This window comes from Macrosteles quadrilineatus, unplaced genomic scaffold (genome assembly GCF_028750875.1).
Source record: "Macrosteles quadrilineatus isolate MER2022 unplaced genomic scaffold, UCM_ALF_1.0 Scaffold_51__1_contigs__length_872494, whole genome shotgun sequence".
Lineage (NCBI taxonomy): Eukaryota > Metazoa > Arthropoda > Insecta > Hemiptera > Cicadellidae > Macrosteles > Macrosteles quadrilineatus.
Genome location: NW_026542644.1, coordinates 259,319 through 287,082, shown reverse-complemented (window position 1 = coordinate 287,082; position 27,764 = coordinate 259,319). Strand labels below are relative to the sequence as shown.

The window sequence follows — 27,764 nt, the reverse complement described above, 5'->3', positions numbered from 1 at the left end:
TCCAATCAGTCAAATGGAAATTTGCTTAGTCTGCAGGTTTGCTGCGGCGGGGGTATTTTGTTTACGCCGTCAATCTATTTATATAGAGTCAACAATATTATTACTCAAGCATAACCATTGACTATATATCACACCTGGCCATCGGGGAGATATTTAATCAATGGCAAACATAAATGTTAATCCACAAGCATGGAAAATATGGAAGGAAGTACTATTCATCATGTACTAAATATTTTTACGTCAGAGATACGTCAGATTTTACATTAGAATGATGATGATAGTTCTAACTGCAGCATGAGAAGCTATAAATCTGGACCTCATATAGTACTTATATTGATTATGATAATGCACGATATCGTTATTTAGAAGCTTCCTGGCCCTTTAACTTCAAACTCAGATGTTTTTATTAGTAAGTTCGTTTTTTCAGTTACCATTTTGAAAACGTCCCACGGCCACTCCACTACTCCCCCCACCCACGGCCACTTCCACTCTTCCACTACTGACTGATCGGTAAGTTAAGTAGGCTCCCAATTTTCAACATTTACTGTATCTGTATTGTTTAGTATTTTAAACGACACGTTAGGAACTATGTAAGTTACATGGCGTATATTTTCTTTTTAAAACAAATTCCTCGTTAATACGTATGTGAACTACTAAAATTATTTAACTTGAAGTTGACATCTGCATTTTCTAGGCCAAGGCTATTCCTGTCAAAAACTTGTCGTGATCCTTAAGGGCTATTCGTCATTAATATAAGGTTGCTCACTGGGATATTAGTACACTTTTCTAGGATAGGCCTATAAATCCAAGCAGGATTTACTGGTATTTTATTGGTAAGTTACTAAACAAGCGAACCTAATATTCAATTCAGGTACACTAATTGGTAGGCCTAGGTAATTTGTCTTAAAAAATTGAAGAAATGGATCTTGACCTGACAACTTTTTAAGTTAATGTCTGTAGAGGTATTCACAAAGTTTATTAGGCTATATTTATTATTTGTGAGATTGTCATACGATGGTTCAGATTCCACTGTCAACCGTAAGTCTCCTAAATGCTGAACTGTCTCTGAAAAATTATCAGCAGTGACAGTCTCCATCCTGCACACCGCTACAGGTTAAGACAGGCTTACAGAGTACTGGAGGCAACTTGTTGTGTCACCTACTCTCACTAGCCTATCAGTTAAATCTTGATAGTTACACAAAATATAATTATTAATTTACTCATACTTCATTAATGTAGTATATTTATGAACATAAATTTCAACCAGCTAAAATAATGCAAGAAAAGGGCTAATTTTTCTCAGGCAACAGTAGCCTAGACATATAGAAAAACAGTAGGTGTCAAATAGTTAGTTGTTCAAGTTTAAAGTTAGTTAGTTTTATAAGATTAAAAGTTAGATAAAACTGAAATAAGTTGAGAGTTTGGTTCACAGTTTTTGTATTTTCATAGTAACAATTATAAGTTCAAAACAATAACAAATGAATTATAACCAGCTGGCATTAAATATATTAATGTAATCCATGCCTTTGGCACACTCCGGGCGAAGGACAAACACTAATAATTCTTTAATTCTAGTGGATATAAGAGATTTAAGGGACGTACAACTTTCTTCTTCGAGCTGAGAATTACTGTAGCACTTCTTATTTTTCTGTCTCGACTTGAGTGAAGTTCTACCATCTTTCGCTTCTTCCATCTCCCACAAGGTGGGATTTTCTTCCAAACGTCCCAAGGTCCTTTCATAGGTGAACTCTCACTTTTAAAAGTAGTGTAAGGTCTTGTAGTAATCTCTTGTAAGGTCTTGTAAAAGTGGCTTGTAGTAATCATGTCGTCTGTTACACATGATTCACTGAAGGATGTGTCAACAAGTGGTCTTGAGTTTATAACTGCCTCAGACTTCACGAGAACAGTTTCCGATTGTAAGTAGTTTATTCCAAAGTCTTTTTCAAATGGGGTTCCTACGATCTTGTTTATGGAGGCATCAGTTAGAATACCTATTTCTTCAGGTCCATTCTCCTCAGTCGGCTCTGCAGGGTTACATTTCCACTCTGGACATTTCATTATAGGCCTAACATTTTCCATTTTTACCTTATCATTAAATCCACACAAAGCTATGGCGTCATCATTCTGATAGGGATAGTCGTGGATTTCTAAATTCTCTATGCTCCGCAAGTTCCTTACATTCAAACCCTTTACTGTCTGAGAGTCAGGCGTTTCAAAGTTCTTCTTCATTTCAAAATGGTTAGTGGGTTGAATTATAGTGTGAAAGGAGGATGAATATCCAAGGTGATGATGAATGTCCGTTTTCTCACTTAATGCTTGTCTACCGCTTACAATCCAACCAACTTTGGAACCGATCAGATAAAGACCAGACTTTAACTCTATTCTTTCATATGTCATAATATCTAGGTAATAATCATTCCCAATTAAAAGATCGACTTCAGGATCTTCATTCTGGTTTTTGGCAAAGTTCAATGAGGGGTAGAGTTTCTTGATTTTACTGACATCAATTGTAGTGCAAGCATGAAGTTTTCCGGTAATTTTTGGTACGACATTACAGTTAACCTTAAGTAAGTTACCATCAAGTAGTTTAATACCGGCAGTAACAGTTTGGGTTTCAATGGTCTTAGCTTCTGTATTACCAAAGGAAAAAACTGATAAAGATTGTGTATTATTGCACTCAAGTTTAAGTTTTTTAGCAAGATCCTTTGAAATATACGACCTCTGACTTCCAGTGTCAAACAGAACTCGAGCAGGTTCGGACAAGTCATCATTCACAACATATACTTTTGCAGTTTGTAAAATTGCATTTTCGTTTGCCGAAATCAGGGAAGTTTCTTTAGAAAAAATAGAGTTAGCAGAAGAGGATTCAGTACTTTTAGTGTTTTGAAGGAATCGTTTGGGACAGAGACTCCTATGATGGTTTGTCCTCTGTTTACAATATACACAAGGTTTGCTTACCTTACAATCTTTTAAGTTGTGGCCACTCTTCAGGCAAATAAAACAGAGACCTTTAACCTTACTTTTTCTTTCTTCTACAGTTTTATACTTCTGGCATTGGTCGTTCCAGTGGGCGTCTTTGCAGAAAATACAGGTTGCAGTTCTGTTTTCGGTCGATGGAAGGGCCTGTGTAGTTGAAAAATTATCTTTTTCTGAGGTACGAAAGTAGTTTCCGTTTTCTGATGGTGGGATGGAAGTTTTTGTTGATCCTAAACCTAATAACAGTTGTGACTTTTCTCTAGCTACGATTATATTTCTTACTATACTACATAATTTAGTGGCATCAAGAGTATTATCTACGTTGTTTTCTTCTACTTTTATAACTATATCCAGAGGAAGTTTCCTCATAATCAGAGAAAAAAAGAAATTTGAGTTGGTATCTTCGCCTAAGTTTTGTAGACACCTGATGTGTTTGTCAATAACATCGAATAAGTTCCTAAGTTTTCCAGTGTCGTTCGATTTTAAGGGACTTAAGTCCATCAAGGCTTTGTAATGCGAATTGATTATGAGTTGTTTGTTAGCAAATCTTTCTTGGAGTAAAGAAATGGCAACGTCATAATTGTCAGCAGTTAATTGTAGACCAGCAATGCATAGTTTGGCCTCTCCATGCAAAAGGGAGTTAAGGTAATTGAATTTATCTACTTTATTTAAATATTGCTGACTGTGAATGGCAGAGTTGTACGAGTCCCAGAACTCTTGCCATTTAAGAATGTTACCTTCAAACATGGGAAGGATTAGTTTAGGCAGTTGTACTAAACTGCGTGGATTTTCCAACACTCGCTCGGACGAAAGACCATTTGAATTATTGGCATGATCATTGATAGCTTTCGTGTTGAAGGCTTCTAGTCTTACCTTCAAGGTTGATATTACTTGCTCACTGTCAAGTACGATACCAAAAAGGTCCTCGGCGTCGTCGGTACCCTCCACAGTTGCCGACCCGTTGGCTGTGTCTAAGTCAATCTGTTCCATCAAGGCTTCTAGGCGAGCTGAATAGTTTTGCAGAGTTGCCAGCGTCGCTAGTAGCGCGTTCCTCGAAGGGTCCTCGGCGTTAAGCAGTGTAGTCGCCTCTGCAAGGGTAGACTTCACACGTGCCGTGAGAGTGGCAGCCTTCTTCCTTAGTCGAGTCGTCATGTTCAAAGTTCAGTTGAAGTTGGACAGTACAAATAAGTGAAATAAATATCAGTTACAGGTGGATCGTTGCAGCTCTGCTACCATGTCAAATAGTTAGTTGTTCAAGTTTAAAGTTAGTTAGTTTTATAAGATTAAAAGTTAGATAAAACTGAAATAAGTTGAGAGTTTGGTTCACAGTTTTTGTATTTTCATAGTAACAATTATAAGTTCAAAACAATAACAAATTAATTATAACCAGCTGGCATTAAATATATTAATGTAATCCATGCCTTTGGCACAGTAGGCCTATACCGGTAGCTTAAAAAAGGTTGTAAATATGTAGAGAAGGTAGAGAGATAGGCCTACCTATTTTGTAGATTCCCATACCGTATATGAATTCCTCAATATTCTTCTAATACAACAGCATCTTAGATTTTGACCCACACAAGACAAATTAGTCAAATATTATTATCATGGAAATATGAATGTTTTCAAATGCATTTTTTGGTAGGTAGCCTATGAACCCATAACTTAATGATCGCATGAAATTCATATCAACAAATAATAACTAACAAAGACTATTTGAGAATTTTTTCAAAATTTTTAAAGCGTCATATAAAAAATAAATTAAGTTTAACTTTTAATTTGGAATTTGAAAAAAAATTATTGTGACCTAGGCCTATATTTTTAGAAAGGGCTTACAAAATGACACCTCATCCATCTTTCTAGCTTGGTTCTGAGAGATGCTAGAGTAGTTTAAAGTTTCATTAATGGGTCGTTTTTGAGCGTTTTTTGTAAACTTTTAAGGATGCGTAATTTTGAAACTGTAGTTAGTTGAGATATTAGGTTGAAATTTGGTATTTTTCTTAGTCTCCATTGGATGTACTTACCAGTATACCAAATTTCATCAAAAGCTAAGATGGTGAGGTGAAGATCGCACCACTGTTATGTTAAGCTACACCACTTTTTTACCTCTTTAAAACCATCGTGTGTGAACCTGGCAATAACTCAGCAATAAGTAGTGCGGGCGCTTGTAAAAATCCATGGCTTGCCGTTTTGCAGAAAAATACTTACTCTTACAGCATATTATGTTGTAATACGGCCACGCAGTGTAATACCTTTGTAATACCCATATACAGTAGACCCCCTCTTAACCGACCTCGTATTAACCGATAATCGGATTATCCGCCTTCGATCGTAAAATAATACAGTTTGTTTTAACCGACCTTGCTTTGAGAGCAGCTCGTTTTAACCGCCGCTTTCTAGGAATCTCGGCATTTCCGCTCCCACGCTGGGCGATGAGAGCCGAACCATACGCTTATCTCCACAGGATATGACTAAGAATAAGTTATTTTGTGTTGCTCACAAAAAATATAGCACAGCCTATTGTCAGTTTGTCATCATCGTTCGTAGCTCGAGCGCATCTGATCTGTTTGTTGTCTGTGCGGCAAATGTACCAACATAATAAAGTGTGTTACGATTTTGAGAACTGATTATCTTATCACTGGAGTAAACAAACAACGCAACTTGTAGGGAGGGCAGGGAAGGGGGGTTAACAGCTCCAAGGTCAAGATAGTTTTTGTGCCTCGAGCCTCCAGTGAGAGGCAATAAATAAACGTCCTGTCTTGTAACAAAATGGTTGCTTGTATCTTTAATTTTGACAAAAGGTTCTGTACCGTATTACGATGGATTTGTAAAGCATCAATTAATAAATCTATATCTATAAAAGAGGATGTTTGTATATATACTTGTTTGTTTGTTTGTTTGGGGGTGATAAACTCGGACACCGCTGAACCGATTGCCACGAAACTTGGTACATACGTGTAGAATGTCATGGAATAGGTTTATACACCATCAATTTCGTGATCCGTCCAATAGGCTCCGCCCCAGTGGCTCTGGAGTTTCCCATGTTAACCTTATGAGAAATGGAATTAATGAATCTTAACAGCTGTTTCAATTAAACAAGTTGGTTCTGTTCTATGATGTTCAATAGCATTAAAGTTACAAGGATTACCAACAGGGTGCAGCACTATTATTTCTTTTACATTTATGACAACAGCTAATTTGCAACCAAAAAGGTGAGTGAGCGTAGCGAACGAGCTAACCTGAAGGCAAGTGAGCGTAGCGAACGAGCTCCAACCTAAAGGTGAGTGAGCGTAGCGAACGAACTTCAACCAGGACGTGATTGAGCCATGCGAACGAGATCATCTTGAAAATTAAGAAGTTAAACGGGGCAAAGCCCGCGGGTTACAGCTAGTTACAGTACTAAAGTTATTAAAATAGGAATTTTATTGACTCTTGCCTAGTATTATAATATATTCCACTGAAAGTAGGCCTATTTGACTTAACCGTGTTTTGTGTTTATTTGTGACTTTTCTATCAATAGGAAAAAGGAGATAAGAGTAGTTTACTTGATAAATAATGCAATTATGATTTCAAAATAATGATTATATAATTCCAAATGAATAGCACTTCATTATGTTATGATTTTAGGGATTGTCCGTTTTATCCGACCTTTTGAGTTATCCGACCTAGGTTTGGTCCCATTAGGGTCGGTTAAGAGGGGGTCTACTGTAGTCATGTAATAAAGGACATGTTCACGCACATGATTATCAAGGTCATATAGGTACCAGGAACAAATGGTGGTCATACAAAAGAGGCGTAAATTGAAAAACCACTCATGTTAAAATCTATGGCCGGCCGTTTCTTAGGAAAATTAGGCCGCGTAGCGTAATACCATATAGTCACGAGATACTTAAGGACACTTTACGCACATGACAGTATCAAGGTCATATACCAGGAACAAATAGTGGTCGTACAAAAGGGGCGTAAACTGAAAAACGCAATTGGTCATTTCAGTGTAATGGTTTGTTAATAGTTTTTGTAAAATTAAATTCTAGCCTCTGTAACTTAATGTTAATATACCGAATCAAAATCAATATAGGCCTAAGTTATATCAATATTTAATCTGATAATAACTTATAAAACATGATCTCTGCAGAACTATTACCTACCCCAAGGCTGTACTAAAGATGTCAATAAGTTAGATTTAATTGCGATGTAACTTATTGGATGGGAGGCTGCAGATTCATTAATTTCCTAAAACAGTTTCAATGGAGCTAAACTTGTCCTATCATCTAATCATAACTTGAATCATAATCATGTATGAATCATAACATAACCAGTCAGTTGATCTGAAGTGTCGACGTTATATTAAGGTTAGAAATTTTTCATTAAGATATATAGAGTTTTCAATTTTTTCTTTAATTCAATATTTGACTGGGAAGGGTGTAACGATCTTTAGGACTTAAGAATTTTTTTTCTTTGACTTGTTAACAAATCACTTTCACTTCCGGTTGAGCCTGTACGTGTTGATTGTGAATATTGTACAATAGTAACTTAAGTGTTTGCCACCACACACCATTTATTTTTATCTTAGAACTGCTAAGCTAATACCTATGCATGTTTTTTTGTAGGCCTAGCAAATAGACTAATTGGATATATTTTATTGCAATTTTCTTGTACATTTGAAACAAAATGTGGTATTAATTCTTTATATTAAAAATTGTGACTTTTGCAGATTTAATAAAAAAAAATGGAAGAAGACACTGAATACTTGAAGTTGAATATAGAAGACAGATGTGTACACAAGGTAGGCCAACAAATAACATTTACTTAAGTTAAACCTTGTAACTCTCAACATTAATTATCAGCTCATGATTAATTGGAACAGCTGTAGCCATAGCCAGTCCTTTACTTAAAGAAAGCGTAGTAAAACAATTTATTTTAAGAATAGGTTGCCCTATCTTTATCAGTGTCGTTAAATTTAATATTGTTGTTTTTAATGTTGTGTAAAGGCTACATCCCTTATAGACAGTTTATTTTTGACATTTTGAAATAAAGAGTATTTTATTTACATTTGAAGAATTTATTCCTGTTTGCATTAAAAATAAATTGTTTAATTACTATTACCACTGTTTGCTTGTAAGACTAACTTGTCTGCATCTATAAATTTATGTTGTTGCTATTGTAAAAATGGTTTTTACCATTGAAAATGAATGAATAAATAAATAAATGGTGATCACACCCTAGGGCCTAAGTTTAATGGGAAACCATTTGAATTACAGTAGACCCCCTCTTATCGGGCCATCGGCATTAACTGATCAATCGGATAATCCACCCTCGATCGTAAAATATTAGTTTTGTTTGAACCGACCTTGCTTTGAGAGCAGTTTGGTTTAACCACCGCTTTCTAGGAATCTCGTCATTTCCGCTCCCACGCTCGGCGATGAGAACCATACGCTTATCTCCACAGGATGTGACTGCTATTTTTGTAATAGGTATAATCTAGAATTATCTTATGGCTAGAGTAAACAAACAACACAACTTGTTGGGAGGGCAGGGGAGGGGGGTTAACTACTCCAAGGTTGTAGCCTCCAGTGAGAGGCTAAAAATAAACATCCTGTCTCGTAACAAAATGGTTGCATGTAACTTACCTTTAATTTCGACAAAAAGTTCTGTAGGTACTGTACTACGATAGACTTTTAAGCAGAGTTATTAAAATAATAATTTTTATTGACTCTTGTCTACAACTATTATTTTTACACAGAAAATATTTTACTTTACTGTGTTTTGCGTTTATTTACATGTAATTCTTCTGTCAATGTGAAAAAGAAGTGTAGTTTATTTCATTAATAATGCAAGTAGGACTTGAACAATAAAGGTTATATGTAGCCTAATTCCAATAGAATAGAATTTTGTTTTGTTATTTTTTTGGGGATTGCCCGTTTTAACCTACCTGTAGACTTATCCGACCTAGGTCCAGTCCCATTAGGGTTGGTTAAGAGGGGGTCTACTGTAGTAGGCCTGTTATTGCTTTGTAAACGGATGTATGGTAACACTTTTAGAAATACTTTTAGAGTAGGCTACAGTGTGTTGTATGTTGCACAGTAAGAAAGTAACTTGTGTCTTCCCACAAATTTTCAGGCGTGGAAAGCCAGAGTCAATGGTTACGAAGAGGCGAAAAAACTTTTTAACCAAATAGCGGATGAAAAATCACCAGAATGGAACAAGTTCTTAGGTCTGTTAAAGAAGATGGTTGTCGACAGCAATGCTCTCGCTCAAGAAAAGGGTTTGGAAGCTGTTCTAGCCTATGTTGAAAACAGTGCTGTGGCGGGAAAGTAAGTAATGATTTTATTTTAATACAGTTTCTTTACAAAATCTGGTGTTAGGTATTTTTGTGTACATTGTGTGTTTGAAAGAACTATTGCGGATATTTTCCATCATGATAAGTGAAAAACAATTTTTTACAACAATTTAAGGAAAACCCTGAATCCTGCCCACAGGGGAGAAAGTAGGTACCCAAGACATTTAACAAAAGTAAAAACAAACCCAGCTAAAGTTGGAAAATCGCATGGAATAACCATACATATAACTGTATAGTAGTCAGAATGAATAGCATGCAAAAAACCAAATGAATTCTGAAACAATACAATAGGTTAGAACAAATGTGGGTATGAACAAAATGGGCCAACTTCACAAGGCTGGCTTAACCAAGACTGAGCTCACGTTTCCGACCGGTAACTTAGTGACTGTATGGAAGCGTTTGTGACGGGAATCAGAAACCGGAATAGTTTCCCTCAACGCCGTGAAAACTTATATTTTTCCTAGTGTTCGTAATAACCTCTTAAACGTGATAAACCCAATTTCACCAATAGCCTAATAAATTTCAAACAGAGGCTAAGGCTATCTAATCATAATGAGTGCTGAATAACTAGGTCTATAAGCTACGTTTCTGTGTGTATTAGGCCTAGTGGGTATTTGGGGGTTACTATAATGTAGCCTACTTGTAGAAGATTTTCGTCAAATCATCTGGAAGGTTCAAAATTTTCTTCACAAATTTTGAGAATTAGTCCTGTTTTAAGACATTTCCCTTCAATTTTAAAATTTTCAAACAAAGAATCAACATTCCATAATTGGTTTAACATAATTTTTGTATCAGTATTTTTCAAACAGGGGTTAGAATTTTTATCTAAATGAATTTAAGAATTAGTACTTGTTAGTACCGGTACTTAACGATTTACCTGGCACAAGCTATTTATAAAATTGCTGATTTAAATAAACTGTTGGTATTGGCTCATTAAATATTAATCCAGCAATCAATACCTATCGAGGATTAAGTACTAAATGCACAAAAACGTTTTAATACACCTTAAATGAATCTCAGATTAATTATCGGTTTATAAATTAATTTGATAGGTACTGGGATGGTTTTTGATGTTTTCTTGCAGAGTTGAGACAAGGCCCCATTAGAAAAACAGGCCATGCTGCAGCGCGGGTAGCGCAACACTACGTCACAGTGGTGGATAGTTGTACTTTTAATCTTGCTGTTAAAATCTTACAAACAGCAAGCTTTAACTTGGGATATGGCAGTGAATCTATCCACCAGTGTGACGTCATGGTTATGCAGCATGGCCGGTTTTTCTAATGGGGCCTTGATTGAGGATGTTATTGATGTTTACTTGCGTAGTTGAAGAACAACTTGTGTCGAGTGGCGATAACAGTTTTTTTAATCACTTGCAATATTGTCTACAGGACTGTAGGAGATGTAATGTCTGGGCTAGTGGCTAAATGCATCGGAGCTCCTAAAGCCAAGACCAAGGAACTGGCTGGACAAATAGCACTCATGTACGTAGAGATCGAGAAGCATGAAGTAGTTCTGGAAGAACTGCTCAAGGGAACGGAACAGAAGAATCCGAAAATTGTCACAGGCTGCATTAGCATTATCATCCAAGGTCTGAAGTAAGTACAAGGTTCAGAAAAAGTAACGATCCAATAACACAGGGTGAGGCAGTGAGAGCACCCCAATTTTCTTTCGTTGTCACACTATAAGTAAAGCAACAATGAATGAATAGCTGTGCTTATAACATCAATTAAACTATGCCATTTTCATTATGGTGTGGGTAGCCTCCGGATTGCGAATAATAACTATGATAGTGGTTTAAATACCTTATTCATGCAATCCAATTGTTGTCTCCACAACTAGTTTCAACCTGCTAGGAGGTCATCATCAGGTGAGTACAAGGATGAATTACTTCATATGAAGGTCGTCAGTAACAGTTTTTTTTTTACATTTACACAAACACACGACGAATAATAAACACATAGTGCGCACACATATACGGCCGATATGGAACCGACGAGCGATAAGAAAATGCGCGTGATGCTTGACCAGCTGTTTACCCTACAGTCTAGACGCAACTTTCGCATTCTCAACACGGGTCCGCTTGTCAAGTTCAATGTTTTTATCGGCCGTATATGTGTGCGCACTATGTGTTTATTATTCGTCGTGTGTTTGTGTAAATGTAAAACAAAAACTGTTACTGACGACCTTCATATGAAGTAATTCATCCTTGTACTCACCTGATGATGACCTCCTAGCAGGTTGAAACTAGTTGTGGAGACAACAATTGGATTGCATGAATAAGGTATTTAAACCACTATCATAGTATGCCATTTTAGTAAACATTATGCCTGAGGCTATTAGAACTGAGATTTCGATCTGGAAACCTATTTTTGAAATAGGTTAGGAGTTAAGGAAAGGCCAATTGGCTGATTAGGATTATTATGTACAAGGATAGGGATCAGCTAGCTTACCTGGTAGATAGAGTCCAGATTAGCCTTGATTACACATAAAACACGCGTCAAACACTCATCAAAGATGTGATGACCATGGCAAGAAGCCTTAGACTCAAGAATCATTTTGCCAATCAAAATCTTCCGACACCAGACTCGACCACTATGACATCGCTTAATAAATTCAAACCACCATCTGACTTTGACCCGCCCCCGTTACCACCGGACCACCCAATAGAACAGTTTATCAATCTCATAGTCCAAAACATATCAGATCCTTCCTTTGAGAAATCAGTCCAAGAGGCTGCCCAACCCAACCTAACCTTGGATGAAAAGCAAGCCTTGCGAGATCTGAAGAACAATAAAGACATTGTGATTCTACCAGCCGACAAAGGTTCCACAACCGTAGTCATGAACAAGACAGATTATGTTGCAGAAATTGATCGTCAACTTTCAGACTCCACAACCTATCAACTGTTGAATGAAAACCCTACAGAACGCTATAACTCGGAACTTCAAGACCTCATCAAACGGAATGCCTCTCTGAACCAGCTTACCCCAGAAACGGTCAGACTGCTAACGCCAGAAAACCCATCCACCCCAAAATTATATATTCTCCCCAAAATACACAAAGATACCTTCCCACCACCAGGTAGACCAATTGTCTCAGGATGCGGTTCTCCCACAGAAAGAATTTCGGCTTATGTGGACACCTATCTCCAGCCTATAGTACAAAATCTCCCATCATATATCAAAGACACAACAGACTTCCTTCTTAGACTTTCTTCAGTTACAAACAAGCTCACACCTAACTCCATCCTAGCTACAATAGATGTCACATCCCTGTATACCAATATCCCCCACGCCCACGGACTTGCTGCAGTTGAACATTACCTTGACAAAAGAACTAAAGGTGAACTCCCTAAGACTTCCTTTATCATCAGCCTCACCAAATTCATCCTTGAAAAGAATAATTTTCAATTCCTGGACCGCCACTACTTGCAGATAAAAGGGACTGCCATGGGTACCAGGATGGCCCCCTCATACGCCAACTTGTTTATGGGAAAACTTGAAAATGACTTTCTGCAAAAACAGACTCTACAACCAACTTGTTGGTTCAGATACATAGACGACATCTTTGTCATTTGGCCCCATGGAGAAAATAGCCTCAACCATTTTTTAAATAGCCTAAACACTTTCTCAACATTGAAATTCACTTGGGAATTATCTGAAACTGCGGTTCACTTTCTTGACGTCATGGTGGAACTGAAAAATGGCTCAATCTCCACATCTGTCTACACCAAACCCACCAACCACCAACAGTACCTACACTACAACAGCTGCCATCCCAACAACACCAAACGCTCCCTACCCTACAGTCTTGCCTTAAGAGGGAAACGAATAAACTCCGACAAGAAGAATCTGATAACTTACAACAAACAACTCCAAACTGCTTTTGAAAATAGAGGATACCCGACACAAACAGTCTCTTCGCAAATAAAAGCGGCCCAAAATGCTACCGACAATCCACCTAAGAAAACCAAAACCACCTACGATGTCAACCTGGTGACTACTTACCACCCAGGCCTCAACAGGCTCAATAACCTTTTGAGAACCGGCTACAACATGCTTCGAAGCTCCACCCAGACCAAAGATCTCTTCCAAAAACCCCCCACCATAGTCTACAGACAACCTGCCAATCTAAAAACCATCCTAGTCCATCCCAAGTTACCCGACCCGTCCGTTGAACCACCTCCAAGACTGCCCCCAGGTTCCTACCCATGCAATGAAACCAAATGCAAGACCTGTGGCATCAACATTCCTGCAGAAACCTTCACCAGCACATCGTACAACAAAGAGTACAAAATAAAAGACCACATAACATGCAATAGCGAAAACCTGATCTACCAACTACAATGCAAACTCTGTCAAGCTCAATATATAGGCCTAACCACCCAAACTCTTAGGAAAAGGATGAATGGACATAGACAGGATGTTAAAACAAACAAATACAAACCCATTGCAATACATGCAGCAAACCACAACTTAGACTTTGATACATGTTTCACGACAAAAGCCATAAAATCCCTCCCCAAAGACCAATGTAACAGCTCCCTACTCATAAGGTGGGAACTAGCCTACCAATACATCACTGATTCCAGAAACCCTCCTAACCTTAACATTAGATAATTCACCCAACCATTCCCTCAGCTAGCTTCATTTTTATAAAAATCAACCACCATATGTATATATAGAAGTATATGTGTATATAGATGTACATAACAACAGTAATTTTAAACAACAGTTGGCAACACTATTGTGGAACTTTTGAATTTGAACTGTAACTGCCAGTTTTCTTTCTTCTCCCTTCTGATGAAGTCCCTAACTGGGACGAAATATTAAGTTTTTCTGTGTTGTGTCATGTGTTTTATGTGTAATCAAGGCTAATCTGGACTCTATCTACCAGGTAAGCTAGCTGATCCCTATCCTTGTACATAATAATCCTATTTTTGAAATAGTGATTCTTGTGCAAATACCCAGATATTGTTTGTAATTTAATAATATATAAACACTTTGCGCTAGTTTGTTCATATTTTTCATTGGAGTTTCAGTTTTTATTTTTAGAGATACCTAACATGCATATTTAGGAAGTTCTATGAATGAAGATGGTTTGAATTTCGAGTTGAATTATACAGGGTGAGTTTTAATTGCCCCCCCCCCCCCCCCAACTTTTTTCTACATTTTTTCAAATATCAATCCCAGAACACTTCCAAACATTGTTGGGTAGTAAGTACTTCATTTTGACAAGGTGGTCATTTACGTCCTGTTAAAATTCACCTCACACTGCATGTAGATAACCTTTATAGTGTAGCTGCACAGTGCACACATTATTTTTTTAAGCCAATCATGCTTCAGATTGAGAAATCTCCAATCGCAGTTTGGTTGAAAACACCAAACATCACTTTACAATATTAGCCTTTGGTGCGTAATTGTTGGTATAAATTGTCATTTCAATTTTCAGGGAATTTGGAATAAAAGTTATCACCATCAAACCGATTTTGAAACGTTTGCCCCAGTTGATTGAAGACAGGGACAAAACAGTACGAGAAGAAACCAAAGCGCTCGTTGTGGAAATGTATCGATGGATCGGAGCCGCTCTGAATCCTCAGCTTACGTTCCTCAAACCCATCCAGGTATTATTTAAAATTCTGATATTTTCTGTGTTAACGCAGGCCATCTTTTTATTTTTATCTATTAACGTACCTTTCCTTTTTTTCTTTTTTATGGAACTGGAAGGTATATCTGTTGTAGTGACATTCTTAACAACCAAGTAAGTTGATGATTCTGTTAAGATTGAAATTGTTTTGTCTTCACAGATGACGGAACTTAAGCCTGATTTCGACAAAGTGAGCGGACAAAAGGCAGCGCCAACTAGATATCTTCGCTCGCAACAAGCCAAACAATCTAAGATTGCGGCTGAGACAGCTGAAGCTGATGACGGTGTGTATTATCAATGTTAGATTAAACAGGCGATGGTGTTTTGAGGAAAAAGTTATTATTCTGATTATTGAGGATTTAGTAAGTGTCTTTGTTTGTTAAATCAAATATAACAATCTATCTAATCATTGAATGTTGATTCAAATTAATTTTGACATTATGTATTGTCTATTATAATTTTATTTCTGTGCAATGAAAAATTTTATTATAAAACAATATTTGATTGTAGACATTTTATGTCCTTACTTCAACCTGAACACAAAACATAAAAACTTAATTGATAAATATAGTTTAAAGCTAAATTGGAGTAACATAGCGTACTCTATTGGAATTTTATTACGTTTCTTTTTAATTTTATAAGGTTATTCATTGTATTTTTTTAAATTTTAGTTGACCTTGGTTGTTTCAAATGTTGAAAAATGCTCTAAATAAAGGTAGTTTTTTATTCTTTAGGAGAAGAAGGAGACGAGTGTGATGACGGAGGCGCTGGCGATGTAGACCCTTACGAGCTCATGATAGCCGTGGACATTCTCTCCCGACTGCCGAAAGATTTCTACGAGAAAGTGGAGGCCAAGAAGTGGCAGGAACGGAAGGAAGCGGTGGATGCCTTGGACCAGCTGTTACAAGGAGGCCCCAAACTGGAGAACGGCGACTACGGCGAGCTAGTACGAACTTTGAAAAAGGTAATGTAGAATGTGATTACATTTTAATTACTTACCATTGTGTAGAATGTGAAGTTTTTATGAATCAAAACAATCACATATTGTAGATTTGTAATCTTAGTGTGACGATCTTGCAAAACTGAGTACACACTACTCACCAACAATTTGGCCTCGATGTAGACTGTAATCACAAGGGTGACTTTTCACTGGTCATTGCCAAGTCAAGTTAAAGACGATCGACACTCGATACACATCGAAACACAAAGACACTCGAAATCTAGGCTGCAACGTGAATGTTTTTCATAGATTTGGACACAGTTGTCATTTGATGGCTTCTTTATTTTTGTTGTCATCATACTTAGGCCTAATAAGTGTTTCCTAAAGACCAAAACCAAAGTCTCGCATATTGGGTCAAGAAAGTCCCGTTTCATCCCACTTCAGCATAGGCTAATATCCTGTTTTATCCTGCGTGTAATTTCTGGTTATAACCTGGGCGATCTTTTTACATACCATGTTTAAATAGTACTTTAAACCTTGCTGTGCTGTAATGCGGTTTATAAAATAATTAAATAATTTTAAGTTGGTTTTTTATCTTGAAAAGTATAAAAAAGATAAATGGGGCAGAGTCAATACCTACTTTATTACACATCTAATTTTTATTCCCACACATGGTCTAAAATCTTGTTTACAATAGTATATTACGTTACTAGTCCTGAAAATAAGAGTTTGTACGTGTGTGGTCGTTCCTGTGCGAGACTAAGTCGAGATTACCATACGAGTCCGGTACACACATTTTGGACGATTTATGTACAATAGGTTATGCCATACTACTAAATCTGTACAAATCTTTATATATTTCTACCAACTAAAGGACTAAAAATCACTAGTCATAACCTCGTTTTTGTTTTTAACCATTCATTGCCACCTAAATACAGTATAATCAGGTGATTGGTGTCCGGTAAAACTCATTACAGTACAGTAGTACGCAATGAAACCCCATGTGAATAAGCTGGCGGCAAACAGCTGTTTTCTGGACAAAATCCTTGCATGGGAAGTTCGTCAAAATAATGTAGTGTGGCGTAAAAATTATTATCTTGTACAAAAATCTGTAAGTCAATTTTCTTTTTTCATATGTAGAAATTAGAAGGCTAGGATTACAAGTATTCTTATAGAAACACTGCACTTAATATTGCATGTTTGAGAAAGGATATGAAATTGACCAAAGTTGTTGAGTGCAAGACTGTAAATAGCATTTAAGGTTCTATTTTAAAGAAAAGCCAGGTGGCTGGTCATGTTTTTTTATAAAAGGAAAGAGTTTGCCAGCTTACCTGATATAATAAGAGCCCAAGGGACAATATAAGGTCACAAATTAACACTGATATATTACCCTCATATAGCATGTCTTCAGAGAATAAGGGAATTGTAGAAAATTTACTTTCACAACCTTATGTTTACGTTAAGTAATATATTATTAAATTTGTTTTCTAGATGATAACGAAGGACAGTAACGTGGTTATAGTCGCTTTAGCTACCAAGTGTTTGGCCACCATTGCCACAGGGCTGAAAAAGAGGTTTCAACCTTACGCAGTCGCCTGCATCTCCGGACTGTTGGAGAAGTTCAAAGAGAAGAAGCAGAACGTGGTCGTTGCTTTGAGAGAAGCAGTTGACGCGATCTATGTTAGCGTAAGTTGCAACAAGAGTTAGATAATTATTATCTATACTGCAATTTTTTTGATGCCAGGGTTTTTTCTTATAAGTTTCTAGCAGCGACTTCAGTTTTCAATTCTGTACTGTACGAATAGCTGTAATTGGAGGTACAAGTTTCTCTCAACTTCCAACTATTTAGTTAAGAAAAAGAAATAAAAAAATTTGTATTTCTTTTAACTTTTTTTTTTTGCTGCTCTAATCATTGTTTTTGGTAATCGTGGTCTCTGATCTAGAATGTTCTTGTATTAATATAATAGGTTTGTACTGTTTGTAGGTTTTTTTATTTGATTGTAGATTCTGAAACAAAAAAAAAAGTTTTGCTAGTCGATCATGGAAAATGTCAACAATAATTTTTTACAAGGCACCCACAAAAAAATCTTAAAACAAAGGAACCTCGAGTTTTGTTAACTATGAATAAAACTGGATTATGACAACAAGACCTATGAATTTAATTTTCCAGTTTTAGTGGGGATCCTGTGTTAAAGTAAACTTACCAACCACATTACACTAGTGGAACAAACCAAAGATTTTCACTACTATAACTTTGCAGACCACACTTGAAGCCATTCAAGATGATGTGTTGGCAGCTCTGGAGAATAAGAACCCTTCGGTGAAGGCGGAGACAGCGGTTTTCCTGGCCCGCTGCTTCACAAAGTGCACCCCTGTGGTTCTCAACAAGAAACTCCTTAAAGCTTTCAGCGCTGTTCTGCTCAAGACTCTTAACGAATCTGGTAAACAATTTAAATTATTTGATAATTTGAATCAGGTTACATTACCAACTTACACATAACATTCCACAGATTTTCCAAGATATAAGGTCTTACAACACTCCAACTCAAAATTTAGTTATTTTTGTTACCCTAGCTATTTTTGTAGAGCAATGAGCTATCTTCAGGGAGAGGTTCTTTGCCAGCCGATTTAATGAGTGGGGTTGTTTCTTATCTGAGCTTATTATGATTTTGTATTTTCTTTATTTATGTCTAGAGAGATGAGAGCGTGTCCCTACAATAATAAGTCAAGAGTTTATGCTGTAACAATTAAATATTTATTCAACAAATTTATTAAATCTAACATTCAGTCTTATTAAATGATTATCACAGTGATCTTTCTCACTAACAATTCGCAAATATTTAACAATTCATAAATATTTAACTTGAAATTGAAAAAAAATCTACTTTAAATTATATCACAAAATATTAATGACTCAAGAATTCCCTAACTCGCAATAATGTAACCCCTGAGAAAGAAATTGAATTTTGTTAATAAAGAAAACCTAATCTGTAGTTTAAGTTGCCAACTTTCAGCTCTTACCAACTCCAGCACAAAGCCGAGTGTAGTGTTTGCCGAATGTAGCTTTGAGGACTCTACTCTTCCAGCTAAAAAGCCGAGTTAACAAGAGAGAAGTCTTCTCTCTTTCAAAAATCCCGCCCTGCCATGATACCGGAGTACGTACCGCGCAGAAAAAACTATATGACGTAATGTGATTGTTTTACTTCCTCTCACTCAATTCTCAAACCGGGCCGGGTACCGATGTCTGTCAAATGTCATGTCCTGGAGGTTATGTTAGTGATGATTGTAAATAGGCATCCGTATAAAGTTATTCTTAATATGAATTTAAACAATCTTACAGTAATTAAAACAAATCACAGCTATAGGATAATTTAAATAAAAGAATGATTAGTCGGAGTCTAATTTAATTACGGCCTTTGATGAAAGTAAAAGTTGTATCGGCAGACGTTATGATATCGAAACGGTAAGTGTACGTATTGTAGGTTATCTCAACTTAGTCAATAATGAAATTTGACTTAAATCTGCTATTAATTAGAGAGGTATTTATTAGAATTTTATTTATTATTACCTTGAAATTACAAAGCGTCAAGAGGATCGGTGTTTATTGCAACTGTGCAACAACCTAGGCTATTTGGAATAACGTCTTTCATTGGTTATTGTTTGAGCCTATTAGAAAGCTTGATAGTAATCTAAATTTGGTTGATTGAGTAGGCCTATTATATTATTATTACGGCGGTAAATTTTGGTAACGTCGTAATTGTCCCCTCAATTTTGTGACGAAGCTAATTGTTATTGCGAGTTTCACAAAATTCTAGTATCACAGAAAATTTTTAAAAATTTAGATAAATCAGTCTTGAAATGAGCAAAAAATAAAATAACTAATAGGAACATGAAATCTTACAACTAATAATACATAACAGTCTTTAGGTTGGAGTCTTGAAGAGTCCTCTAAAACTCCAGGGTGAAATCCTCTTCTAATTCCATCTCCAGGACGTCCTCCTCAGGATGGGCTCTAGGCGGGCTGAAGATGCTGGTCACCGGATCAATCCTTTGAATGGGCTCCTGGACCTTCATCTCGTGCAGGATGCGCAGCACCTCCCGGTCGCTGGAGTCTTCAGTTGGGGGTCCCTTTGGTGGTATGTCGCAAGGATGCAAGACATACTTCCGGGCGACGATAGGGTAGCCCAGCACCCTCTCCATTTCTGTAAGCCTCTTCTTGGCTTGGACATCGGCGTACTTAGTGATGTCCGCCTCCTCAGATAGCTGCTCGCACCGTCTACCGAGCACCTCTCGCTGCTTCTGAGCCTCCAGCTTCCTGTTGTTGATCTCCAGGAGATTCGCTAGTTTCGTTCTCGGCTTGACGCCTGAAGCAAGCTGCACTCGTCTCGGGTCGTCAAGTGGGAGCTTGGCCAGCCACTTTCGGAAGGCTTCGTGGTGACGCTTTCCTCCTTTCTTTGGAATGTAGAAACTAGCTGCTGCCATCATCTGTTTTGCAAATTCAAAAGAAGATTAGTGTTGTGTTCATAATAATACATTTCATAAAGTTTTTTTTTTATTATTCATTATTTTATATGTATTTTTTTTTATTTGGCTTTTATTGTTATTGTTTTCTGTTAGGATTATATGTTATTTTAAATGATTTTGTTTTAATTATTTTATTTTTATTTTTTGTGTGTTTTATTATTATTTTTTTTTACTACCCTCATCCTCCTTTGTATCTTTTGCAGGTTTTGTTTTTTAAAAATATTTCTTCAGACTTTCTGTGTGATATGGACCCTTTATATTTAAACCATTCAAGTCACTTAAAATGTAAGTTGATTTTCCAATCTTTTGATGGATTTTGTATGGACCTTCAAAAATTTGGCAAAGGCTCTTTGTTTCACCTAATATTGCTCTAGATATCGGTGCAGCTTTTAACAAAACCTTCTCTCCCACTTCAAATTCCGTTATCTTGTGTTGCGTATTCAATTTTCTAGCTCTGTTTTCTTTCTTCCTTTCGGCTCTAGTTTTTGCTAACTCTAGCTTAACTACCCAATTCTGGTCATCTTCTCTATGTAACCCTAAGACATTGCTCCAAAATCTAACATTCCTTTTATTTAGATGCAGTTCGTTTGGGGTGAAACCTGTAGTTTCGTTTCGTACTTCATTTAGAAACTCATTAATTATGCTGATGTACTCAGGCCAAGTTTTCTGATTATTGTGGCAATAACTTCTTAAGCATCGCTTTGTCTCTTTTATTATACGCTCTGCTAAGTTGGGTTGTGGATGTCTAATTGGGGAAAACACTGGAGTAATGCCTTCTACCTTTAATTTGTTTAGCCAGAGCTTGCTATGAAACTGTGTAGCATTGTCACTTTGTATTTTCTTTGGTTTTCCATAATTAGGGACGTATTCTAAAAATATTTTGTTTAGTGCAATCTGACTAGTTGCTCTTTTAGTAGGAAATAGTTTAGTAAATTTAGTAAACACATCAACTACAACAAACACATATTGTAAGCCAGATCTTCCCATTGGTAAAGGTCCTAGAAAGTCTACGGCCAAAAGTTCGTTCTTTTCAGTCACACTGACACCACTTGTTTCTCCAAAGTTAGTTTTATTATTTGGCTTGCATTTTTGGCATGTTTCACATCGCTTTAATATAACTCTGATTTTCCTGGTCATATTCTTGAATATAAAGCTCTCATTTAAGATTTGGTAACACTTCTGAGGACCACAATGTAAATAATAAAAGTGACAACTCCATATCAAACTTTCTACTAACACTTCTGGTATTACAACCTTCCATACATCATTGTTGTTTTTCTTTAGTAAAAGTCCATCTTCTATTTCATAATTTAACAAAGGTTTTGGTAAAACTTCACCATCCTTCTCTCTTAACTTTTGTTGTATTATGTTGTTATATTGTGGGTCCAAATGTTGATGTTCTTTTAAATTTTCTAAGTCTAACATGGTTTGAGTATTTGCTTGTCTTTTCACAGTTGCAACCACTATTTTTGGTTCATCATCACCATTTCTTTCCTGTGACATATCACTTTTACAGTAGCGGCTTAAAGAATCTGCCACTATATTATCTTTACCCGGACATCCCTCTATTGTGTATTGGTATTCTTGTAAAGCAAGGACCCATCTAGTTAATCGTGAATTGAGCAATTTGCAAGTTTTTATGAAAGTTAGTGCCTTATGGTCGGTTATTATGCGCACCTTAGCTCCCATCACAATCTGTCTGGTCTTCTGAAGACAGAAAAGTATGGATAGAAACTCCTTTTCAGTTGTAAATAAGTTTAGCTCATGTCCCCTCAGAACTCGACTCAAGAAAGCGATAGCCCCTTTTGTTCCATCGTCCTTTATTTGATATAGGTGTCCACCAATAGCTTTATCCGATGCATCACATTGTAATATAAATTCTTTATTCAAATCTGGGTGAATTAAGGTATTTGTTTTTAAGAAAAGTTCCTTAGTGTTTTCAAAAGCTTCCTGTTCTTTACTTGTCCAAATAAATTTATTTTTCTTTGATGTTAGGGCCAGAAGTGGTTGTAATGTTTCTGAATACTTCTCAACGAATCTGTTATAATAATTTATTGTGCCTAAGAATCCTCTGAGTTCTTTCTGATTTCTTGGTGTTCTTAAATTTAAAATTGCTTCAGTTTTTCTTGGGTCTGCCTCCAATCCTTCACCTGTTACTATATATCCTAGAAATGGGACTTTATCTCTACAGAACAATGATTTTTCAAATTTTATTGTCATGTTAGCTCCCTTCAGCTTAAGGAAAATAGTTTCTAAGTGCTTTAAATGAGTTTCAAAATCAGGTGAGTAGCAAAGAATGTCATCTGCGTAAACCATGGTAAAATCATCTACCTCATCGTCAAATACGAAACTTAGAGCACGAACCAAAGCCGCAGAAGAAGTATTCAAACCGAATGGAGTAACACAGTACTGGTAAGTTTTACCCATAAATTGAAATGCTGTATACTTTCTTGATTCTAGTGCTAGCTCAATTTGCCAAAATGCACTAGACAGATCTAAAGTGGTTAACCATTTTGTTTTTCTTCCTTTGAATAACAGTTCGTTTATGCCTCTATTACATTCATAGTCTGGGGTAATAATTTCATTTATTCTCCTAGCATCTAAACATACTCTCACTTCTCCAGATTTTTTCATAACTGGTACAATGGGATTTATATATGGACTATCACATCTTTCTATGATTCCATCTCCTTCCATTCTAGCTACTTCCTTTTTCACAGAATCTAGATATTTGTATGGGATTGGGTAAGTTTGTTGCTTAAATGCTTTGTCATGTTTCACCTTAATCTCGTGTTTATATTTTGTGCAACGGCCAGGTTGGTCGGAAAATACTTCATTGTACTTTGAAAACAGTTCGGTTAACTTGTCTTTCTGTTCACTTGTTAAGTTTTCCTGAGTATTTATACTTGTCATCATGATTTCGTTATTGTTAGCTGTGTTTTTCTTAGTTTCTATTTCATCCCAATCTTTGTGAAGATTGTCATTGTTATGTATTACTTTGCACTCAATAACTTTACTACTGACCTCCTCTAAGTTTACCGATATGCTTTGATTCCCATGGTAAATTGAGATCTTATTTCTTCCAAAGTCAAGGTTCATATTCAACTCTTTGATTGTATCCATTCCCAGTATAATTTCTCTTATTAGTCTTGGTATTACCAAACATTGGAGCATAACAGTTGTATTTAAAATTGTGGCTTCAAGTAAAACTATTTTATTTATACGTTTACTTTTCTGACCTGTAGCAGTAGTAATATTTACGTTTGTTAGAGGTAATTGACCTATTATACTAATCTTATCTTGATTTGCTTCCAACCATTCAGTTTGCACACAAGTTACGTTACTACCAGAGTCAATCAGTGCATTAATTTCTATGTTCTGTAATTTCAATTTTATTTCAGGACATCTTACAATTTTACTATTTAAATTTTCAGGGACTTCTAAACCTCCTGTTAATAGAAATTCTCTATCACAATATACATTTCCTATTAATATTTTTTCAAAGTTAGTATTCTTTATGTCTGGTTCTTTTCCAGTTTTTATTTGAATTTCGGGCGGTGTGGTTATGTTGTGCACCGAGGCTTCTACACATTCTCTTAGATTTCCTAACAAGTTTGTGTTGGGGCCCGATTCTCTGAAAGTCTCGGTGCTTTCTCGTTTAAAGGCACTGGTTGAGAATTTCCCTGGTACACCATAGAGCATACTCTTCTTTGCTCCTCACTAGGATATCTATATGGCTCCTTTTGTGGATAGTTAGGTCTTGTTTCATTATTTCTCTGTCTGTAGTTTGGTCTTTCGCCATTGATGTTATCTTTGTGTGCTTGTGGTCTATCATATCTATGGTGATAGTTTTGTTCTGTTCGGTTTCTGTTGTTGTATCTGTCTCGACGTTCTATCTCGTGTCTGTAATCTTCATTTCCAACGAGGTGTGTTTTACTGCGTTGTTGATTGTAAGTTTGGTTTGACTTAGAGCTGTTATTTTGAAATTTTAAGCTTTTATTTTTCTCTTCGTTGTCCTCACGGTCTAACAATTTTTCCATAGCACTGATAGTGGTTATGCCCTGGACACTACAAGCATCCTGAATCTTTTGTCCAAAATGACCTGACAACAAGCTTATTATTTCCTCCTCGTCCAAAGTATTGGCTGACATCGAACGTAAGAGAACCGCCTTTTCCATAAAGTATTCGGTACGACTTAACCTACCTCCTGGCCTATACTCTTCCATCTCTATTCTCTGTTTTAATCCACGTTGAGTCTCCTTACTCCAGTATTTATTTATGAACGCTTTTTCAAAGTCGTCAATGTTCCCTATACTATCCTTTATGATTTGCCACCAAGAAGCTGCGGTACCAATAAAAATTCCTTCAAGTACTTCCTTTAGATCAGAATCCTCAAATCCTATCATGTTAGTTCGTTTTTTCTCTTCACGACTAAGGTATGCTTTTAGCTTGTTTAGGAATATCATTGGGTTTGTTTGTCGTCCGTCAAATTGCAAGTGTTTTAACGACTGTTCTGGGGACCCTTGGTATGTGATAATTATTTCCTTACTGTTTGTAGCCTCAATATACCTTTCTTTTGATTTTTGTTCCCTAATGGTGTCATTAGTGATTCCTATTAAGTCACTTTTTATTGTCTCTATCATTTGTGCTACGTTAGCATTCTGGGATTCGACAAGTTCTTCCACCCGGCGCATAGTTTTTATCTCCCTTAGTTCACCTTCTGATTTTACCCTCCTTAAATCATCATCAATATAATTTATTTTTTGATCAATTGTGTAAGTTACCTTTTCCAATTGGTTTTCTACCTGTCTCTTTAATAGTTCAATTGTTCTATCTATGGTAAAGCTAAGTTCATATTTAGTCTCATCTACTTTTGCATTTAGTTTTTTAATCTCATCTCTAGTTTCCCTCATTTCGCCTCTCATTTCATTTAGTATTAACAAGATCTTGTCCATAGTTATAGTTTGAGATTGGGATGGTTTACTGTCGTTTTCTCTGTTTGATGGTGTTTTTTCTGTTATTCTTTGTGTTTTATTTATCGTCCCATCTGTCCCCTCTATTTGTAAGATCTCACTGCTAGTGCTGTCACTATCGTGGATTGAATTTTCATAGTTTGGGTGTGTTTCCTGACCTATAATTTCGCTCGGTTTTTGTGTGAAGGTTTGGTTTTCCTCTGGATTTCGTCTTGTTAAACATTCAAAAGTTTCATTACTTTCTAATAGTTTATTACTCGGTTTGATACTCGAACGCAAGTTATACTGACTGGTGTTATCTTCCATTATTATTTATTAACCTATTTATCAGACTCTAGACATTCAAAGTATGTATTTTAGTTAGTTTAATCAAGGTACTACGTTGGTTACTCCGTACACTACGTTGGTTAATCAGCTGCTACGTTGGGCGCCATTTTACAACACTCCAACTCAAAATTTAGTTATTTTTGTTACCCTAGCTATTTTTGTAGAGCAATGAGCTATCTTCAGGGAGAGGTTCTTTGCCAGCCGATTTAATGAGTGGGGTTGTTTCTTATCTGAGCTTATTATGATTTTGTATTTTCTTTATTTATGTCTAGAGAGATGAGAGCGTGTCCCTACAATAATAAGTCAAGAGTTTATGCTGTAACAATTAAATATTTATTCAACAAATTTATTAAATCTAACATTCAGTCTTATTAAATGATTATCACAGTGATCTTTCTCACTAACAATTCGCAAATATTTAACAATTCATAAATATTTAACTTGAAATTGAAAAAAAATCTACTTTAAATTATATCACAAAATATTAATGACTCAAGAATTCCCTAACTCGCAATAATGTAACCCCTGAGAAAGAAATTGAATTTTGTTAATAAAGAAAACCTAATCTGTAGTTTAAGTTGCCAACTTTCAGCTCTTACCAACTCCAGCACAAAGCCGAGTGTAGTGTTTGCCGAATGTAGCTTTGAGGACTCTACTCTTCCAGCTAAAAAGCCGAGTTAACAAGAGAGAAGTCTTCTCTCTTTCAAAAATCCCGCCCTGCCATGATACCGGAGTACGTACCGCGCAGAAAAAAACTATATGACGTAATGTGATTGTTTTACTTCCTCTCACTCAATTCTCAAACCGGGCCGGGTACCGATGTCTGTCAAATGTCATGTCCTGGAGGTTATGTTAGTGATGATTGTAAATAGGCATCCGTATAAAGTTATTCTTAATATGAATTTAAACAATCTTACAGTAATTAAAACAAATCACAGCTATAGGATAATTTAAATAAAAGAATGATTAGTCGGAGTCTAATTTAATTACGGCCTTTGATGAAAGTAAAAGTTGTATCGGCAGACGTTATGATATCGAAACGGTAAGTGTACGTATTGTAGGTTATCTCAACTTAGTCAATAATGAAATTTGACTTAAATCTGCTATTAATTAGAGAGGTATTTATTAGAATTTTATTTATTATTACCTTGAAATTACAAAGCGTCAAGAGGATCGGTGTTTATTGCAACTGTGCAACAACCTAGGCTATTTGGAATAACGTCTTTCATTGGTTATTGTTTGAGCCTATTAGAAAGCTTGATAGTAATCTAAATTTGGTTGATTGAGTAGGCCTATTATATTATTATTACGGCGGTAAATTTTGGTAACGTCGTATGCTTGTGGTTTATTATTCACGTATATAACATCGTCCAGCAACTTCATTTACTGCCTTGGGTTTTCCAACAGTCTTGGGTTTCAGGACGTTGCGAACGGCTGGTTTATTGAAATCTACTCCCATCCACTTGATTTTTCTTTTTAAAATGTCCTGCAACTCCCTCGACGATTTGTGTTCGAGGTTCTTTAGAGTTTTCTCTTTCACTAATAAGTCTGCATAAAGGCATGCGAACACACCGCAGTCCTGGGCATTATTAGTTTGTTGTGGGCACGTCTTCAGTGTATTAAGTGTTCCCCATTCACTTGCGTTAAACCTTCTCTTCCGTCTTAAACATTCCATCTTAAAGAACTCTTTTATTTGGGTCAATCGGGTGTTGTGTTTGCCGCCAATCGAGTCCAACGCTACAATGTCCTTCTTCTTTGGTCGGACCACATTCAACTCACGGTTGCTTCTCTATTGTTTAGGTGTTTAACTTAAGTCTTAGCAGGGTGCGGCTTGAGGTGATTTGTGTCATTACTGGGAAAGTTCTTTAGAGTCATAGTCAGTCACCCACCTCTTCAAAACTCCTACCTTGTGCCGCTACCGCCATATCATCGGCATATTATCGGTATATACGACTGACGTGTAGCGTTTGGCAATGGTTGGTTGTTAGTATATATGTTATAAAGAGGGGCTAAGATGGAACCCTTTCATGATTTTATTTAA

At 36.4% G+C, this 27,764-nt stretch overlaps 1 protein-coding gene across 1 annotated transcript; it reads left to right on the top strand.

The window, feature by feature from the left end:
- Positions 1–476: 476 nt before the first annotated feature.
- LOC129005986 (protein mini spindles-like) lies at positions 477–19,002 on the top strand. Its single transcript, XM_054435066.1, has 10 exons — positions 477–510; positions 7,688–7,759; positions 9,094–9,287; positions 10,702–10,908; positions 14,765–14,936; positions 15,120–15,243; positions 15,694–15,923; positions 17,391–17,585; positions 18,160–18,340; positions 18,914–19,002. The coding sequence occupies exons 2-10, from the start codon at positions 7,703–7,705 to the stop codon at positions 19,000–19,002; spliced, it is 1,449 nt and encodes a 482-aa protein (XP_054291041.1). The 5' UTR covers positions 477–510; positions 7,688–7,702.
- Positions 19,003–27,764: the final 8,762 nt, after the last annotated feature.